The sequence below is a fragment of the Furipterus horrens genome, unplaced genomic scaffold (assembly GCF_987537825.1).
Source record: "Furipterus horrens unplaced genomic scaffold, mFurHor1.1.pri manual_scaffold_7, whole genome shotgun sequence".
In the NCBI taxonomy this organism is placed as follows: Eukaryota; Metazoa; Chordata; class Mammalia; order Chiroptera; family Furipteridae; genus Furipterus; species Furipterus horrens.
Window position 1 is genome coordinate 95416108 of NW_028327177.1, and position 20140 is coordinate 95436247.

At 49.0% G+C, this 20140-nt stretch overlaps 1 protein-coding gene across 2 annotated transcripts; it reads left to right on the plus strand.

The window, feature by feature from the left end:
- The first annotated feature begins 905 nt into the window (after positions 1 to 905).
- Positions 906 to 18368, plus strand: WNT5A (Wnt family member 5A). Of its 2 annotated transcripts, none has more exons than XM_090284004.1 (5): positions 906 to 1318; positions 7172 to 7305; positions 8518 to 8768; positions 13270 to 13562; positions 17220 to 18368. In XM_090284004.1, exons 1-5 carry the CDS (start codon positions 1313 to 1315, stop codon positions 17676 to 17678), a joined length of 1143 nt encoding a protein of 380 aa, XP_090140130.1. In that variant the 5' UTR covers positions 906 to 1312; the 3' UTR covers positions 17679 to 18368. The 2 variants fall into 2 exon arrangements, with proteins under 2 accessions (XP_090140130.1, XP_090140131.1); XM_090284005.1 differs by lacking the exon at positions 906 to 1318 and adding an exon at positions 6709 to 6765.
- The last annotated feature ends 1772 nt before the right edge of the window (positions 18369 to 20140 follow it).

Below are 20140 nucleotides of genomic sequence, written 5' to 3' on the forward strand. Positions count from 1 at the left end.
AAGCCTGCTGCAAACTGCACGACGCCGCCTCCGCCGTCCGGAGTCCGGTTCTGCGCGGCCGCTGCGGGCGAGCTCCTCCCGCCGCTGCAGCCGCCGCCGCCGCCGCCGCCGCCGCCGCCGCGGTGCCCTCGACCGCGCGCCGCCCGCCTGCTCGCTCTCCCGCCCCTCCGGCCCGGGCGCCAAACGCGGAGGTGGGCAGCCGCGCCGGCCATGGACCTCCGGAGCTGAGCAGCCGCCGCGCAGCCCCTCACCCCTCCCCAGCCCCACGCCCTCTGTGCCCTCGCTTCGCGTAGCCCCTCACCCAGGAAAGGCGGGGAAAGGAGGGGGATTAACCTGAAGAGAGAAAAAAGGGGGTGGGGAGGGGGGAGCCCGTGTCTCCCCTGGGGCAATCGTCCTCCGAAACCACCGCGCGGCAGAACATCCGGGGACGACTACCCATTTTGCGCCCCCTCTTTGCCAAACCCTAAAATGAAAGGACAAAAGTTGGCGCTGACTTTTACAGCTCGGATGGCGACTTGTGCGTTTTCAGCGGCATCTCCCGGAGAAAAAGCCATGCGCGCCTGATTGTTCTGTGGCCCCAAAGCTGCAGAGTGTGTGTGTGTGTGCGTGCGTGAGTGTGTTTGGGTGTGTGTCTGTGTGTACACAGACGTCCACACACTCGCGGCCGCAAGATCAGCGCCTGGAAGCAGACGTTTCGGCCACAGACTTGGAGAGGAGGAGCTGGAGATCAGGAGGGCGTGAGCAGCTGGAGTTTGCAGAATCCTCGGTGTGAATGAACTGGGGGCACCTGGGCTCACGGATCGCCCACCCACCTCCTGCCCCAGGCCAGAGTTGAGTAGTGGGGCATTTTTTCACCTTCTTCTGGAGATTTTATTATTATTATTATTATTTGTTGTAAAGTCTTTTGCACAATCACGCCCACATTTGGGGTTGGAAAGCCCTAATTACCGCCGTCGCTGATGGACGTTGGAGAGGGAGCGCCTCGCCGCGGAACAGTCGCCTGCGCGCCCTCGCCGGACCCGCGACTCCCTGGTTGCGCGTTGGCCTGGCCCAGTCTCTGCTGCGATCCGCCGTGCTTCCGCGCCCCTTCAGTTCCTGGGCGCAACCCAGCGCTGCTCCGGCTCGGGCCCCCAGATTCGGGCTCCAGAGACCGCTTCGGCTCCGATTCTCTGCGCCTGCCGGACGCGCCCAGAAAGAGCCCGCAGCTCTGTGCTGGACTGTCTCCCCAGGTTTAAGCCGGTGGCTCCGCTTGGATTCCTCCGCTGCCCTTGCTCTGGTGGCGACTTCCTCTCCGGACCCCCTCCCCCTCGCCATGAAGGTAGGTGTTCAGTGCACAGCCGACGCTCGCCACTTTTTCCCCCTTGACTTTTTTTTCTTATGGCAGTTAACTGAATCCCTCCACCACCACCCCTCCACACACACCTCTTCCTATCCCTCCATTTCTCCCTCCTCCTCGAGAGGCTGAAAGTCCCGCGGGGATGGCAGGGACCCCTACCCCTTCGTCCCTCACACCCTGCGCGTTGCCTCTGACTCCCGGAGATCTCGTCTTGTCCCACCAAATGTTCTGCAAACTTTTTCGACTCTGAAGAAAAAGTGGGAAAGAGCCAAGGCAGAAAAACCGTGCGGTTCACGGATGACTTCCCTTTGGCTCTGAAAAACTCGAGTGTACTTACTATGTATATTTCAGAATAGGATAATGATTCAATTCCACAAATATTTACCAAATGCGCACAGCGCAGGCACCGAGAAGGTGTGTGGTCAGGGCTTGGAAAGGAGTAGGGGACTCCTTGGTTGGCAGACTGGGCAGCTGGACTAGGGGCCGACTCCCCCGAAGCGCACCCCTCGCTCTCTGCAGCTCGTCCTGGCCCGGGAACCCTAGTGCTGCGGGCCCTGTACCTTTAAGAGTGCCTGGCGGGGGGCCAGCGCGCACCCCGGCGCGGGGAGTAGGGTCGCGCTATTAGCATTATTAGCCGCCACTGGGTGAGCTCTGCCACTTAGTAGCGGTGATGGGGGCGGGCGTGCTGGCGGTGGTGGCTCTAATCCTGTCCGCTGGGAAATCGCACCCCGGTCCCCTGCGCGGAATCTGCCTTGTCTTTTGGAAACATTTGGGCCTCTGAGTTGGGAGAGCGGGCGTGTGGGGGGGGGCACTTTGTGAACTCTTGTTTGTTTTAATTGTCAGTTGTATGTTAAAGCCGAGTCACACACTCCGAGGGTCACCGAGAGTTCACTTTTACGCAAAGTTAACATTTCTTCCTGCAATATAACTTGTTATTTTCCGAACAACTTTTCCTCTGTCCTCAAAGCTTCTGTCCTTCCTTTTTTGTTGATCTCTACAGTTTTCGGTTTTCTAGAAAATAAGGTTGAAATTAGAATTAAGATGTTTCCTAAAAGCAAACAACCCACCCCCACCCCCCACCACCAAAGAGGTGGTTTTAAAAACTCGCAAGCTTGGAGACCTTGCGGCCTTGCTTTACTTTCTAAACGCCGTCTGGCTCCTCTCCTCTTTCTTTAAATGGTCAACTCGTTTGGAAGTCACTTGTAATCAGCCGTGCGATCGCACTTCCTCAGCCCCTGCCCTACCGCCAGCGTTCACTGCGGCTCCAGCCAGAAGCGGAGGTTTAGTTTCTAGAAAGCCTCTGCTAAGGGAGTTCCGAGAGGGTATTGCCGAGAGCGCGCAAGCGATGGAGAGGCAGTAAAAATTGTGTGTCCGAGTGTGTGGATCTGTGCCCTGCGTGTGTCGGGGAGAAGAAAAAGATCAGTTTTTCTTGAGTCTTGGGTATGCTAGCCTTAGTCCCGTACAGCCCCACAAAGGAGAGACCGCCCCCCCCCCCCCCCCCAGCCACCTCCGGAAGCCCGACCCGAGCGTCTCTTTTACCGTTCCCCTCTCCTCATTGGAGCGCTCCGGTGCACAAGGGGTTAGCGCCGTGCGCCTGGAGCTCAGCTTTTCCCGCAGAGGTTTCTTCCCCGCCGTGCGGTGCCGGCTGCCCCCTATTGGCTACCTTTAGGTAGGACATCTCGGAGTCTGTTCCTTGGGGCTAGTGTGCAGATAGCTGTTCGATTCTGGCTTCCACCTCTGGCTTCGCTCATTCCTCCTGACCCCCATATCCCACTCTCTGCGGAGTGCCGGCCGGGCGGCCCCCAGAGGACCAGGTTCACTGCGCCGCCACTGAAATACTGAAGAGGCCAAAGGTCCGACCCCGCAAATGGAGCTCGGGCGAATGGAGGAAGAGTTGGTACATCCTCTCCAAAATGTAGGAACCAGAGCGTCGTCCTATAGGAAGCCTCGGGTCTGGTCTTGGAGGTCTCATCAGTTTTCTCTGTAATCGAGGACAGTGTTGCTTTCTCTCGCCCTCAGTTTCTTCGTCTATAAAGAAAGGGAAACTGCCTCTGAAGGGGGGGACGGTAGTGGAACTGATGTTTAATTTTATCATTCAACCAGACACTGCTCTTCCCCTGGACAAAGTTGAGAGCCTGTGCTGAGAAAGATAGATATGCCCTGTGAGAAGGTAGAAGTGGTGTGTGTGTGAGGAGGGGCAGCGGGAGAGGATCTCGCGGTGTGGATGGAGAGCCTTGTCCCGCGTGTGGATAAGGAAAGGCAGGGAACAGGACTAGAGTACTAGACTTGGCTACTATTTCGTCCTTGGAGACTCCCCGTTACCGGACCTGTTGTTGGTTCCGAGTCGGGGCAATCAAGGGCTGCTCAGGTTCCTTGCACTGATTTGGGCTTCGGTAGCTCCCTCCATCTTCATTCCCCTCACCCAACCTCGCCACAGCGCGGTGGTATGGGGCGGCCAAGGCCCTCTGAACCCAGGCTAGAGGCGTGGGGGATCGCTGGTTCCTTGTCTGTTCCGCCAAAGCGGACCTCGTATCAGTCTTGGCCGGCTCATCTTTCGTCATCCCCTCCCACTTCTCTCCGCGTTCCCAAGGCAGAACGGCCCAACATTGTGGCTGCAACCGAATTTTTCTCCCGCAATTTTCTCCATCTCTGACCTTGCTTTGTGGGAAAACAAAGTTTATTTCCCACCAGGAGCTGCGACTCTTGGAGTTTCCTACCCTTTTCGATACTGTAAGTCCAAGTCAAACTCACTTCCTCCGAGTTAGTCTCCCTCATCATTTCCAGTCTCAGAGATTTGGGGAGACTTGGCTGCAAAGAGCCTGGTGGAAGGGGATGCCCAGACCGAGAGAGCTCCAGTGACCGAGGATCTTCGCCTCGTCTTTGTGGAATTTCTTTTTAGGGGCGGTGGGTTTGCTCGCGCCTTCCGATGCTTTCCGTCGCGCGTGAACATCTGCGAACGTCTTCTAACCGGTATGACGGTTTCCTCTCTCTCACTTCGTATTACTCCCCGCCTGCATCTCAGTTGCTTTTTTAAAAAAAGGATTAGGAACACCTTTAACCCAATGCGAAACCTGTGGAGGAAAGACAGAACTTTAAGCAGCCACTACAATGAGCTGCTCGGAGTTGGAAACAGGGGCAAGAGGACGTTCTACTCCCTACTCTACCTCTTCCCTACGCTTGAACCTCTCAAATTCACCCTCCTTCTCATCCCACACAAGGAACGGGTTCCGAAGATCCTCACAAAGTCTTCTTTCCTGGGCCCTGGAAACGTTTGAAAACACTTAGTCCACTCTTTGGTAAACTCAGCTTTTGCCCAGAACAGTTTCTGGAGGGGTCCCATTTCGTACCGTCTTTTAGGATCAGATCTCTTGGTAAACAAGGCAAAGATGTTTACCCAACAGAGTCCATGTATTTATTAGTGAGTTCGCCGTGGGTTCCTTCAATATTCCAGACGTATGGGGCCTTTTCTGGATTGAGCGGGGTTTGGAGAGGGAAGAGGGCCAAGGTGTTTCCGGGCAAGCGCGCGGGGTTAAGTGGAGACGCGACTTGCCCGACTCTCCTGCGGACCCCCTTGGGGACACCTTTGGCTAATCCCCAGTCTGGAGCTGGGGAGTCCCGAGTCGCAGAGACCCAGTGGCCCATTCCCAGATGGCCCCAGCTCTGGGAATGGGTGGACTTCCCTCGGGGTCGTCGGCTGAGAGTGAGTTCGGTTTGTGTGGCTTCGCCTCTAACAAAGAGATCCGCTGTAATCCGCCGAATCTGTTATCAATTTCTCCGCTGCCCGCGCCCCGCCCCTCGCGCCCCGCCCGTCGGGAAGCTCGGAAAGTGTGCGGGGCTAGCAGCAACCGGCGCCGCCGTCTCGGAAGCCCATCGGAGCGTATCTGTGCACGCGTGTGAGTGTATGAAAGTGCATAAATGTATGCGCGCGCGGCCTCGGCCGCCTATGGGGACAGTCGACTGCAGCTTAGGCCGCGCGCGAAGGCAGACCTCGGAGCCCACCCCCTCCCCTGGAGGAAACTTGACACTTTGGGCGGGGGTGGGGAGACCTAGCCTTCTTTTTCCACAGCTGGGGAAACCCCAGGTTTCTGTTCTCCGGGATGCGCCCACAGTTCAGCCGCACTTTGAGGACGAGTGGGCCACGGGCGCGGAGCCCTAGTTAGCGGGCACTGGGGACCACATAAGCATTTCCTCTCTCCTCTCGGAGAAGCCCCGAGGTGTCTGACCAAAGCGGCAGCTGGCCAGGAAGAGCCCTGGCAACCTTCTGAGTCCCTTCGTGTTCCTAAGGCTGCCTAGGTCCCCTCAGTCCCTTTTATCGCGCAGGTTCCAGGCCAGGCTCTTCCGCCGCCTGGAAGAGGCTCACCTATCCTTTCCAGAGGAAAGGGTCCCTTGGGAGCTGCGGGAGGTGCTGCGCGTCCGGGTTACACTTATCGGAGACGTAGAAGGGGTTTTTGGAAACCCGCTCTTCCACCCGCAGCCTCCTACAGGTGGAGAAGTCACCAGTGGGAGGAACGGCAGCGGAAGCTTCCAAGGCGGCCCCTGCCCCGAAATTCTTGACGACTGGAACCTTCCCCGCCCGGCCCTCTGCGCCCTGGAATCCAGGGGCTTAGCCGCGGCGCGGGAGCCAGCGCATTTCTGGGCGCGTCGGTGGGGGGCTCACTTGAACGAGCTCTGGCCTCACCCTGCACCCTCACCGTTCGGGACCGACCGAAGCGAGTCTTAATTGGGATGGAGGGTGGAATGATGGTGTTCGAAGGCCAGGCTCACAATGCCGTGATGGTGAAGTGGCTGACAACTCCAGACCAGGACCAAAGGAAACTGGAGTCCCCCTTGGCTTCCTTTCCCCTTTCTCCTTGGCAGCTGCCTGGAGTGGGGACGGGAGGGGCGGGAGGGGGAGTAAAAAAGAAATGAGAGGAGGATTGGAGGGAGAGCAAGGAAGGGATCCTCTCCGAGTACAGCAGGACCCGGATTCCCTTCTTTCCTCTTGCATGCCATCCTGTCTCTGGAATACACTAAGTCCGAGGGCGCTCACCGTTTTCTGGATTCCTTGGTTGGGAGAGCAGATCTCTCTCCCCACTGACTCTCGTGCCCCCCATATCCTCCCCGCTCTAGTCTGGCAGAAGAGCCTCCTAAGGAAACCCAGGCTGCCCTTCCCCCTCTGGAAGTGGCTTCGACCCAAGCGGCCCGTAAACTGATTATGAAACATACGATGTTAATTCAGAGCTGCATTTCCCAGCTGGGCACTTTCTCGCGCGCTGCTCCCCCGGGCCTCGCCCCCCACCCCCTGCCCTTCCCTCCCGCGTCCTGCCCCCACCCCCACCCCCGCGCCGGCCACCCCGCCTCCTCCGCAGTCGCCGGCGGCGCGCTCCACTCTCTTTCCCGCTCCTCTAGCCCTTGGAATTAATTCAGGCTCCACTTGTTGCTCGGCCCAGGTCGGGGAGAGGACGAGGGTGGCGGCGGGTTCCCAAGTGAATTCCCGTGGAGGGACTGAGCACCGCGCGAACTAGAAGGGAGCGAGGGGGTGCGGGACTCGAGCAAGCAGGAAGGAGGCAGCGCCTGGCACCGGGTCTTGACTCAACAGCAATGAGACATGTTTGTAATCGCTGGCCTGCCCCGCGCGCAGGATCCCAGCGAAATCAGATTTCCTGGTGAGGTTGCGTGGGTGGATTAATTTGGAAAAAGAAACTGCCCATATCTTCTCATCAAAAAACTCACGGAGGAGAAGCGCAGTCAATCAACAGTAAACTTAAGAGACCCGGATGCTTCCGTTGTTTAAACTTGTATGCTTGAAAATTATCTGAGAGGCAATAAACATCTGCTCCTTTCTTCCCTCTCCAGAAGTCGATTGGAATATTAAGCCCAGGAGTTGCTTTGGGGACGGCTGGAAGTGCAATGTCTTCCAAGTTCTTCCTAATGGCTTTGGCCATGTTTTTCTCCTTCGCCCAGGTTGTAATAGAAGCCAATTCTTGGTGGTAAGTTCATTATATGTGCATATTTTATTTTTTTAAAATATTCGTTTGTACGATGCTGAATATTTAAAGTTAAATCCTGACTTTGAGTACATTTATCTAATACACATATAATACATTTTATTCACATGTATTTTTAAATAAGAATTTTCTTTTGATTTGCTAATATTGTAAAGCTTATCTTCAGCTTCACAGGGAGTCGAAACCAATAAATCCAGGTCTTTTTCTACGAGGCCCTTCTTCAGATATATACTTGTGTTACATCATATAGTAAAAGGGAACCAAAAGTCACTTATCTAGTAATCGAAAGCCTATCTATAAAAATTTACTTTTTGCCACCTCTAGGTAGTAAAAGTAAGTTCCATCTTTTCTTTTTCTGTTGCTTGAGGTTATTAACCTTCAGGGTCTAATGTAGGCAGAGTTCTAGGAAGACAGCTGAACTCCAAGTTGAGAAGTATTTGGGTTCAAAATTTGATCAAGAAAGGGTGAAATGGAGGTAGTCAAATGTCCCTGAACGAAGGTTTCTTTCTGGTAGGGCCCTTGCAGATAGGCTGCAGTATATCCAGAGGATTATTTTTGACGGTGTTCTGGATATTTTTCCCTGTAAATGAACAGTGTTTTTCTGACTGTCAAACATGACTTCTGTTCACTGGATACCCTGTCTTGGGTCCTTCACAATCATACATAAGGAGCCCTTTTAAAATGTCCAGAGCATGGTGAATTTTCTTCAGTTTATATACTTGTCCCACTGTTCTTCCGTCAGTCAAAAGGAACTGCCATCTCCCACCCGTGTCTAATTGTGCCTACTTTCGGCATTCATACGTCTTCAAGGCAGATCAGTCAAATTTGTGGGGCAAAGCAAGTCACTTTCTCCAAAGTCGGAGGGTTGTCCCAAAACTGCTGTTTGCCTCTTTGCTGAATGGATTTCAGAAATACTGGTTCAGGTATATTGCGAGGGAGGGGAGGCAAGGAAGGGAGTAAAAACTCTAACTGAGGAGCCAGATGGCGGGATTGGGACTACACAATACCTCTGTTTTCTGAGTGGAGCTGAAACAGAGGAGTTTTATGAAGCCCTCCTCATACTTTGTCATGAGGGCAAGCAGGAGAGAAAAGCATCTGTGTGCTTAGAACTATGGCTTGCTGACATGCTTTCTGGGGGCTCACCTCAAGAGTTCACGTAAATCTTGAATGCACATCTCCCCCACCCCTTTTTAGGTCCCTAGGTATGAATAACCCTGTTCAGATGTCAGAAGTATATATCATAGGAGCGCAGCCTCTCTGCAGCCAACTGGCAGGACTTTCTCAAGGACAGAAGAAACTATGCCACTTGTACCAGGACCACATGCAGTACATTGGAGAAGGCGCGAAGACAGGCATCAAAGAATGCCAGTATCAATTCCGACATCGGAGATGGAACTGCAGCACCGTGGATAACACCTCCGTGTTTGGCAGGGTTATGCAGATAGGTAGGAGACCATTTAACATTTTTAAATACATGTAAACATTTCTCCTAGAAAAGTCCTTAGAGTTTATTTACTGACCAGCTCGATCAGCAGGGAATCTTCCAGCAGTGCCGTGGCTTGGGTATTAGTGTCATTGTCGCTACCTGTGTTAATTCCTGTTCTTAAGCTCAGTTTACCTTTTGGACTTCCTTAACCCAATCAGGAGGGGAACATCTAAGGCACCTTTGTTATTTTCTGAACACTTAATTTTTTCTAAGAAACATTTTGGTTACAATAAGAGCAGTATACTTATTTTGGCTTCTCAAAAGTAGATGAGGACAGCTGAGTCTCTTATATCCTTTTAAGCTTCAAAACTCTTTTAACTGTAAGCAGTTTCCTAACTTAAGCTGTAATTCAAATGGCCCAAGAAGCAAACTAAAAATTGTCATCTTTCAGAATGCTAGGCATGTTGAAAGTGAATCAGGTTCTGATTTTCCTAATATAGATAGCCCCCTGAGGCTAGAGAGAGATATATGTTAAAAAGCTTTATTTTTAGTTTCAGAAAGAATTTTAATTAGAAGTAGTCTAATTTACATTTGTGATTTTGGCAATTGATATGATATAAAAGCACACACTTCAGACATCAACCTAGAAACTTAAAAAAAATCTTTACATGTATGACAGTTCGATTCTTTAAGTGTATTGTTGAACTTGTTATTCCATTCAGAGAGATGACATTAAAACTAGCCTAAAGGCAAAGAATTTGAAAAATCAGTTTGCCTCTAATTTGGTTTAATAGCATAGGATACTATTTGACAGATGATGTCCTATGTGTGTTTTCTAGTGTGACTATTTTAGGTCTCTTTACTTTTATGCAAACAAGTCCTTATAATTAATATGACTGCAGTGACTCCTAAAATAAGAAGCAATTTATCAAAGCAATTAACTGTTTATACTGACTGAAGATAAAAAGTGGCTTAATATCTGTCACGGATGGGTAAAATGCTTTTTAAAAAAACTCTGAAAAGTGCATTCATTGAGAACCAAAGAGAGTTGTCAGTGGATGTTTAAGCCAAGCAGCTTCATAAACTAAAATAATACAGAACTGGAAGCCAGTTCTCTAATCGAATGGGAAAATGGTCTGAAGCCCTAGCCTGCAAAGTTTCATAGGGCTTTGTCCTTCCTGTTAATGATTAAAATGTGCTAATGTATATACTGGGATCAGAATCTAGTTCAGCCTCAGGAACACAGGAGTTTTCCCTGAATATAGACTGCCTTATGTAGTTAACTGGGGGTGTGGTAGAGATTTAATTCCCCTAAGTTTTAATATTATGAGTGAACAGAACACTTTTTTAAAAAGTTATATCAGAATGATAAGTTGTCAGCTTTCCTCCCTTACATTTGCTTATATGTTCCCCCTAAACAGCCTTCCTCTTAAAGTATGGGACCACTTTTTCACAAGTATACGAGTTAGCAAAAATCATACACCTCTGATGGTAACCAGAAAGGAAAACAGCAATTGGAACTATTTTTCTGTGTAGTCACTGGAACACAGCTTTTATTTAAGATCCTCTTCTCATCTTTATATGTTGCCTGTTTTGGGCCAGAATGTTCAGAATAAGCTATCATTTGCTAAGTGGATTTGAGTTCTGCTGGAGATTTATTTAAAATGTGGTCCAAGATTCAAAGAGCCTGCTTCTTCAGGGAACAAGCAGAACCCGTGGTACAAAGGCCTATATTTAATTGTCCCTTGCAAGCACACTCTCTGGTCCTCAGCTGTGTGGCACTGCCCTCTGGGCTGATGGGAAGTGGGTGGGACAGCCACTGAGGGAGCCATGCTAGATTTGATCACCAAGTCAGCTGCTGCCCTGAGAAGATGCAGCATCTCCTTTACCAAAAGTTCCCCAGGTGCCTGGGGTCTCAGGACAGAAAAGCTGCTGCTGGGTGGCTTGTGTTGGCACACCGACAGGGCCTTCTCTTTTTTCTTTATTTAAAATAGAGTTGCAGAAAAGAAAAAATAGAATAGCTTTTTGGTGGAAGAGGAATATGGACCCAATCCCAGCAGTGGGACAGTTACTTAGCTTTCATTTTTCTATTTAAGGGTACATTGAAAGAGAATGAACTAAGGGAAAATTCAGAACACCTTTAAGGCCAAAAGGTGTAGGTGTGTGTGTCTACTCCAAAGCACTTAGTATATCAGGGACAGGGTGAGCAATTTTTGTCCGTGAGACTCTGACCCTGTGATCAGGCCAGTGTCTGAGAAACTCAGGGCTGACACTTCCAACCCCTCCTCAACTCATTTTTCTAGGGTGCCAATTGCCTTCAAGGCACTGTACACAATCGCCTCGTGAAGGGCTCACTCTTCATTTTGGAAACTTTCTCATTTTTCATCGTGCTACCCTTTCTTCCAGCTTTTGTCTCTGTCTCTTCTTTGTTTCCATGCTGTGAAAAGATGTCAGAAAGGCGCCATTTTTAAGGAGCGTGAGGATGGGAGAGGGTGTAGATTCACAGGGAGGGAAACCTAAGTGAAGCAGCAGTATTCCATCCAGGATGACAGTAGCCAAATAGCACTTTTCAAAGGGACGTTTTCCCTGTGTGACCAGTTAACTTAAGAGATTTCTACCAGGTTTGTATTCTGGAGCAAAAAATGAAATGCTCAAGATAGACTTCTGAAACAAGCAGCATTATTGTGTTTTGTATAAAAGACCTTTTATGCTTTGTATACTCACAGGACAGTGTCTTATTTTCCTGTATCTCTGAAGGATTGTTTATCTCCTCTTCCTCTAGCTACCTCTTTATTCTACAAGCCTCCCATCCAGGACCACAGCATTTTCTGTATTATGTGGTAATCCTTAAATAACTCCCTAAAACATGTCTTCCCTCCTCATTTCTCTCCACTCCCTCCCATGTTCTCTGCCTCACTAATTCCAGCAAGATAGATAAATGTCACACCCCACAGGAACTTTCCGGATCCTCCTGCCAGCCACCAGCACACTCCTCAGCCTCAAATTACTCAATTTTTTAAAATGTGGGAGGGAAGATCTGTGGGGAATGGGAACTGTCACCATTCCTGGAAGGGAGGTCACACATGGCTGTGGACTGAGGTTGGAGAAGAAGTCCAAGGAGAGGATGGAACCTGGAATTGGTACAGCCACTCTCCTGCAGAGTGACCCTTCTGGTTGGGGCTGAGTTCTGTTGTCAGCTGTCCTGTATCACTCCCCCAACCCCTGCTGTCCCCAAAAGATTGTTAGCAAGCTAATCAAGTACAGGAGAAACTGATTCTGGCACAGGGATTTTAACTCCAGAAGGGCCCTTTTTTCCCCTAGGCATTTAGTTCAACACCCTGATTTTATAGTTAAGGAAAGTGAGACCCCCTCATCTTACCCACCAGACCCAGCTTCAGTTGGCCTGGTGTTAACCCTTTCTCTGTCATAATACAACATTGTTATTAGGCTTCTTGTCTTCATGGAGAAGTATAGATTAAGGTGGTCTATGATGACTTCCATTTTTCCCCTTACACGTAGGGCTCCTATATAACTGTTTTATAGGGGGATATTCTTTGCAAGTTTTAGGAAAGGGGAAACCGGTTTTTCCCCTAGGTTTGTATATTCATTACAAGTCTGGAGAAGGAAGAAGCTTTTTTCCCTCCTCCTTTTAGATTATGCTTTTTGCCTTCTTGCTGTCACTCTTAACACTTGGAGGCACTGGCTGTCAGGGAGTCACAGAAGTGGCATTGAAGATCAGCAGGCTGTTTCATAAGTGGGCTGTCATCTAGAATGAGAGGTATCAGTCCAGTCAGTTTCGGATTCAAGAAGAGGTGGTTCATATATAATTCTCTAGGGATGGGTTTAGAAGATGTCCACTGGGAAAGCCCAGAGCTTGTCCTAAGACACACTTCATGCTGCAGAAGGAGGAGGGGGAGGTGAGTGAGAACTAGCTTGGCGGGGCTACTGCAGTGTCTGGGTTCCATCGGAGCTCAAACTTGCGGAGGTTCTAAGTCTGACAGCTGCTATGCTCCTGCCCTCTGTAACTCAAAATGAAAATAATACCAACATTAAAATAAATGTAAAGAAGCCTATCCGAAGTCTGAGTTTCCCCTCAAAGACTTCTTTCTTGTGCATTTTAGGAAATAAGTTTCCAATATTTTCAGGAGTTGTAGAGAAAATCAGCCCCGCACTGCCTAAAATCCTCTCTTTGGCTCTAAATGCCAGAGCAAAGATATCAAGAATGTGCCACTTTTTAGTTATTTGTTGCTTCTTTGTGTTTGAAGGGTGGGGTGGGGGCGGGGGCAGTGCAGGGGGATCTTTTTGGCTTCCCCTGCAGAAGGGTGCAGGGCCTGACTGTGTGTTAGGGATGGGGCCCTCCGTGGCCCCCATCCAGGAGCAGCACGTGTCCACGTGTTCGAGCAGCCTCTCCTTTCCGCCTCCCTCCATCTCCGCCCGAACCCTTCACCGGGCCAGGGGCCGCTGTGGGTGGGTGGCCCTCCTTCCGCAGCGGCCCTGGTGACCCGCGTCCTCGCCCGCAGGCAGCCGCGAGACCGCCTTCACGTACGCGGTGAGCGCCGCGGGGGTGGTCAACGCCATGAGCCGCGCATGCCGGGAGGGCGAGCTGTCCACCTGTGGCTGCAGCCGAGCCGCGCGCCCCAAGGACCTGCCGAGGGACTGGCTGTGGGGCGGCTGCGGGGACAACATCGATTACGGCTACCGCTTCGCCAAGGAGTTCGTGGACGCGCGCGAGCGGGAACGCATCCACGCCAAGGGCTCCTATGAGAGCGCGCGCATCCTTATGAACCTGCACAACAACGAGGCCGGCCGAAGGGTGAGTGCCCCAGGTAGTGTCCTAGGCTCAGACCCCGTAGTCTTCCTCCCCCCCCCCCCCCAAGCCAGGCCTCTTCCGGTCTCTCCAGCCAGTCTCTGTAGGTTCCCGCCTCTTTGGCCTCTTCGTCTCTGTTTATCTCCTTCTCCCTCTCTGTCTCCCGCCCCCTTTTTATCTTTTCTGGTCTCTTTCTCTCTCTCCCTGTTTGTCTGTCTTTCTCTTTCCCGCTCCTTGCCTTCCTTCTTCTCCCCCTTACCCCCTGACTCCTCCACCCCACCCCACACACAGGCTACAGGCTTCCCTGGAGAGGGGCACACATCCCAGAAAGGCCTCCTTGGGGGTGAATCATCCTGCCCTTGCCCCCTCTAGTCAAGGAGCTCCTGCAGGTACCTGACAAAGATCTTTCTTTGCTTTTTAAATTAATCCCCAGTGCATTTGGCCAGGCCAGCTCCGAAGTAAAAATGTTTAACGTTTGCCCTCCTCCCTGGAACAAATCAGTGGGTGGGCTTAAATTTGGGAGAGGGAGCTCTTTATCCCAGTAAGTGCCCATCTGAGAAACCCTCACCCCAGCATCCAGGACTTACCTTTCTTTCTCTTCCCTATGTATTAGATAGCAGGCTTGATGGACTGAGGGCTTTTCTAAAAAAAAAAGAGCTTTTCTAGGAAAACTTGAATTTTTTGTAGTCTGACCCTCAGGCCAGTTGTGGGAGGCTCTGAAGAGATGAGGGAGCCACTCTGAAGTGCCCAGAGAGGACAGCCTCTGCAGACCCTCCAGAGGGTCCGCATTCCGATGCTTCCCTCCCCTGGTGGGATATGAAATGTATCTCCACATAGTTAAAAAAGACCCCCTCCCTTTTTTCCTTGTGGTTAAGCACATGGCACTTTATGGCTGCTTTAAAATGAAGGGGTGAAAACTTTTCTTAACTTTGGCAGCACTGAAAACCAGGGCTATTATTTTTCACAGAACCCAAGGTAGGTGCCAGGAACTTTTTGGTCAGAGATTTCACCCTTCTGTATTTGGGGGTGAGGAAAAGGGAAGATAATCACAAAGTAAAATATTCAGGACTGGAAAGAGCCTTAGGACCCTCTGGATGCACACCCTCATTTTAGAGATGGGGAAACTGAGGCCTAGAGAACCACTTCATGGCTGTGGAAAGAAATTAATAGAGTGAGACCAAAGCCAGATGCTTTTTTTTTTTTTTTTTTTTTAAATTAAACTCATGCATCACAGCTTAGGGGTGAAGGGCTGTAGATTTTGGAATTAGAGAAATCTAGATTAAAACCCTGTTCTGTCTATTTCTTTCTGTTCCTGAGCCTCAGTTTCCACATTTCCACATATGTTAAATGGCTGTGACATTAACTATCTCTTGGAGTTCTCTTGAGGACTAACTGGGATGATATAGTAAGTTGAACCCTATCAAATACCAATATGTGACTATTTCTGACCTACAGAATAACGATTTCCTATGGTTCAATTGACGGTCTTAGTTCAGTGTTGGCCAGTGTAAAGTACATGATGAATGATAATTTCTAAACATGAAGTGAAAGACAGAGAGAAGTCAGAGGTTATGTAGACAATTCCAGCTAACCTACCTTCTCAAATTTGGTGCTAAACACTTGGTGGTGTCAGGGAAGGACTGAACTCTGCAGATTTTTGCCTGTGCTGCCCTGAGAGGTCAAATTATTGATCCAGCGGGAGCATGGTCTCTCCTTCTTCAGGTCACCCACTGCTGTAGTGTCTGCAGTGTGGGTATACTCTGTCCTCACTGTGGCCTGCCCAGGGCTGGGCAGTGGGCATGTCAGACCTGCTCTCTGAAGGAGCACAGAAGACCTTGCTCCTGTCCTCTCCAGGGACACACACCTTTACTCTGCATACAGTGTGCCCAGTGCCAGAGACCAGACATGCCTCCAGGACAGAGATGTAGCTGAGGTCTGGGCCCCATTTCACCCATATTTGGTGCTTTCACCTATCTTTGGAGATTTCTTACACTTCTCTCATGTAGAGAAATCTTCAGGGCTCAGCAATTTAATATTATAATTTCATTTAACATCTGCATTTTTTTAATAGTGAAGGTTTTTTCCCCCTGTAAGTTTTATAATTTAGGCAGTGAGCTGAGTTTGTATCCTGGTGGATGAGGTTATATAGAAGACAGTTTTTCTCTCTAGGATAGTAGGGGTGGAGCAGGGAAGTTGGACACTATGCCAGGAAATCATATTAGCATCTTCTCGGGACATAGCTTTTTATTTTCCTCAAAGGGAAGTGAAGGTTAAATATATATGCAAAACCCTAGCTGAGTGCCTGAAACTCTTTATGCCAAGGGAATACACTTTGGCCCCCTTTTAAAAAAAGCTCATTATGAATCGCTGGAGGAAGAACATGGCTGTTCTAGGTAGAAGCAGCCTTCTAACTCACTCCAGCCTCCAGGTTCCTGCCAACAGTGCTTGGACTCTGGAGGGTAACTGGTACAGGAACTGTGGACTGTCAGGACTATAAATAGGCAGCCGCCACCTCTCAGACTGACTGCTGGGAACAGTGCTGTGGGGCCAGACCTGAGGTCAAGGTGACCGGGAAGGACCCAGACGCCATGCCCTTGTCACCCTGGAGAAAGACCAGATTTACTGATTGCATCCTGTATGCTAAGTATGTTCCATGCATCCTCTAATGTTATCCTTACAACAGTGCTGTGAGGCTGGTGCCATCACAGTCCTCTACACAGACGGAAAATGGAGGCTCAGAGAGGGGAACTATTGCCTGAATTCAGGGACAGAGTCGGGACAGAACCCATGTCTGCCTGGGTCCAGGGTGGGTGCTCTTAGCCTAGGCAATAGAGGGAGGGGTTAGGGGTTGATTGTTCAGGAAGCACGAGGGAGAGGACCTGAGATCTAGGCCCAATTTTCCCACATTCTAGCTGTGTGACCTATGCAGGACACTTACCTTCTCTATCACTGTGTCACCATCTAATTCAGCCCATGTTATAACATTGTTGGGAGGATTAAATGAGAAAAGGAATATAAAGGCTCTTAATACAGTGCCTGACACACAGCAATAATAGTAATATGAGTAAAGATCTGAACCCTGATCCTTCTGGGCTGGATCCCTCTCAGCCCTACCACTTATCAGCTGGGTACCCACCGGCAAAGTCACTGAGCATGAACTTCGAGCCCAGCTGCCTGGGTTCAAATCCTAGTACCTGGGTAAGAAACTCACCACTCTGAGCCTCATTTTCCTTCTCTGTGAAATGGGGATGGTAATAGCACTTTCCTCATAGGCTGCCTGTGGGAATCAGTCCATGTGACGTAGGTAAGGAATTGTGTACAGTCTCTGGGATGAGTTTTCAGGCTGTAATAGTTGCTACTAATGTTCTCCTGTAAAACAGAAGCAACTGGAACGATTTTTTTCCTGTTCCTTTAAAAAAACTGTCGCTGTTTATTATGATGATGTGTAATAATGAGGGGCTAAAAACATTTATTTTGTAGACTTCTTAAAGAAAGCAACACAGACTTCTGGTAGTGGAGAATGAGGAGGAAATAGCCCAGCCTCTAGCTCTGCTGGTGAACTTGCTCCACCAAGAAGGTGGAGGGGAGCTTTGTTAAACAGAGCCCTGCCTGTGCCTGGGCTCTGCCATGAGTTTGTAAACTGACTGTCCCATCTCCCCACAGACGGTGTACAACCTGGCCGACGTGGCCTGCAAGTGCCACGGGGTGTCTGGCTCCTGTAGCCTCAAGACGTGCTGGTTGCAGCTGGCCGACTTCCGCAAGGTGGGCGACGCCCTGAAGGAGAAATATGACAGTGCGGCGGCCATGCGGCTCAACGGCCGCGGCAAGCTGGTGCAGGTCAACAGCCGCTTCAACTCTCCCACCACGCAGGACCTGGTCTACATTGACCCCAGCCCGGACTACTGCGTGCGCAACGAGAGCACGGGCTCTCTGGGCACACAGGGCCGCCTGTGCAACAAGACGTCCGAGGGCATGGACGGCTGTGAGCTCATGTGCTGTGGCCGTGGCTATGACCAGTTCAAGACCGTGCAGACGGAGCGCTGCCACTGCAAGTTCCACTGGTGCTGCTACGTCAAGTGCAAGAAGTGCACGGAAATTGTGGACCAGTTTGTGTGCAAATAGTGGGCGCCCCGCCGCCCGCCTGTCACCCAGCCCCATCCCCAGGACCCGCTTATTTATAGAAAGTACAGTGATTCTGGTTTTTTTTTAAATATTGTTTTATTTTCCCCCAAGAATTGCAACCGGAACCATTTTTTTTCTGTTCCCATCAAGAACTCCGTGGTTTATTATTAATATTATAATTATTATTTGGCAATAATGGGGGGCGGGAACCAAGAAAAATATTTATTTTGTGGATCTTTGAAAAGGTAAGACAAGACTTCTTTTGATGGTATAGGATGAGGGGCAAATAACACATACCCTGACTTGGTTATGTTCACATCTAGAAGGTGAAGGAAATATGTTTTCTTTTTCTCAACCGTGGGGTTATTGGGACAGGTAGCATCCAGCTGGAAGGGGGTGGTCCAAATCTATGGCTCTGTGACCAAAATGAATTGTAAATGCTCTGGTGAAAGGTCTTGAGAAACAAACAAACAAAAAAAATGAGAACCCACTCCTTCCCCAGGGGCTGCCAGCCTGAAACATTTACAAAATAGTGATTTAAAATGTAAGAGCAAAAATCTCATATCTCTTAGAGAAAAAAAGTATATCATTTATCTCATGCTTCTCAAACATTCCATGTGCAGATGTTCGTATTCTAACAGCTACTGAAACTTGGGGAGCAAGGAGGAAAGCCTCAGAAATAAAAAAAAACCTTAAAACTCCTATGTAAAGAGAATGATTTGAAGCTGTTACAGGAATTCAGTTATCAGATTGGGAAAGCATCCCCAAATGACTCTGGGTTGTAGACTTTTTGTTTGGAGAGGGGCTGGGGAGGTTGGCTTGAATATAAAAAAATATATACTGTAATTTTCTTAGGGATACTTGGTTAATAAATGATAATAATCAAAATAATAAATGGATTCCATTCACAGACCCTCCGCCCAGACACCAAGGTAACTGCATGCAGCTCAGTGCTGCACCAGAGCAGAAAACCTATTTGAAGGAAACAGTGAAACCTGCCCTCCTACTTGACCCCAAGCCCTGTCTTGATTCCTCCTTGCTGCTGAGGAGGTGAGGCTGGCCACGTTTCCAAAGGGCAGCTCCACTGGGTCCCCTTTGATTGCAGGATAGGAAATGAACCATTGGGAGCTCCACTTGGGAAGTATCTCACTACTTAGGGATTTCTTTTTCTCTAAAACTTTTATTTCGAGGAGTCATAGTTTTACATATTTTAATGACATTACTTGGCTAATGGAGTCCACAGAGGTGTTGCAACGTTTCACTATTATGATCCTGTGTTTAGACTCTCCACTCAAGCTTTTCCTATTATACTGCAGGTGAACCCTAAAACTGTTCCTAGTGTACTTGAACAGTTGCATTTAAAAGGGGTGGGGGGATGTGGTTTAATGGTGCCTGATATCTCAAAAGTCTTTTGTACATAACATATATATACATATATAAATATAAATATTATTATATCTCAGTGCAGCCAGTGATTTAGAATTACATTTTACTCTGGGGTTATTTCTCAGTCTAGAGCGTTGTTGTCCTTCATTGCAATCCATTGGGATTTTTCCAGAAAGTTTTCAAGTTGAGCTTGGGCTCTGGCCCTGATGTGATGCTACCTTGAACATCACAAAACAGCCTCATTTCTGAGGACTCTGGAAGGTCTTCCTCCTTGACATGCGTGTTCGTTTGAGTATTTTTTTATCTTCCCCGTCCCACCCCATTTTCTCTGACCTCCGTTTCTGTACATTTTCCTGAGAGGGCATTACTTGTTCGTCATAGACTTGGAAATGAAGAGAGATTCAAAACTCAGAAGCATGGTCAGTGTTTCTCTTTCCTGAGTTCAGTTTGCAGAGTGGAAACTAGTGCCATGTAGACCTAGTAATTCTTATCTGAGTCCCTAAGGAAAATCCAGTTCATGACATATACAACTAGTTTTTAAATTTTTAAAAACAGGACACCGCTTTCCAAAAGGTGCCATCAAATGTGTTCTTATCTCAGACTTATGTGATTTTAAAAGTTTGGAAAGATACACATCTCCTTCAGCCTTCATAGGCTCAGTGGCCTTCACATCACCTCAGCCATCGGTGGCTCTTAACTTATTGCACAAGGATACTCACTTCCACTCAGTTGCAGTGAACTGCAAGCAAAAGATCTTGAAATTAAAAAGCACTAATTAGCTTGAAATGTCACTTTTTTGGTTTTTATTATACAAAAACCATGAAGTTTTTTATTTGCTAAACCAGATTTTGTTCCTTTTTAGTGATTCATGTTTATGAAGAGAGTTGAGTTTAACAATCCTAGTTTTTAAAAGAAACTATTTAATGTAAAATATTCTACTTGTCATTCAGATATTATGTATATCTTCTATGGCCTTTATGCTCTACTTTTAATGTACATATTTCTGTCTTGCGTGATTTGTATATTTCACTGGTTTTAAAAAAAACATCAAAAGGCTTATGCCAGTTGAAGATAGA

Coding starts and splice junctions, on each gene's coding strand:
- WNT5A (XM_090284004.1), top strand. Junction 7,306..8,517: donor ATAGAAGCCAATTCTTGGTG/GTAAGTTCATTA, acceptor ACCCCTTTTTAG/GTCCCTAGGTATGAATAACC. Junction 8,769..13,269: donor TGGCAGGGTTATGCAGATAG/GTAGGAGACCAT, acceptor CCTCGCCCGCAG/GCAGCCGCGAGACCGCCTTC.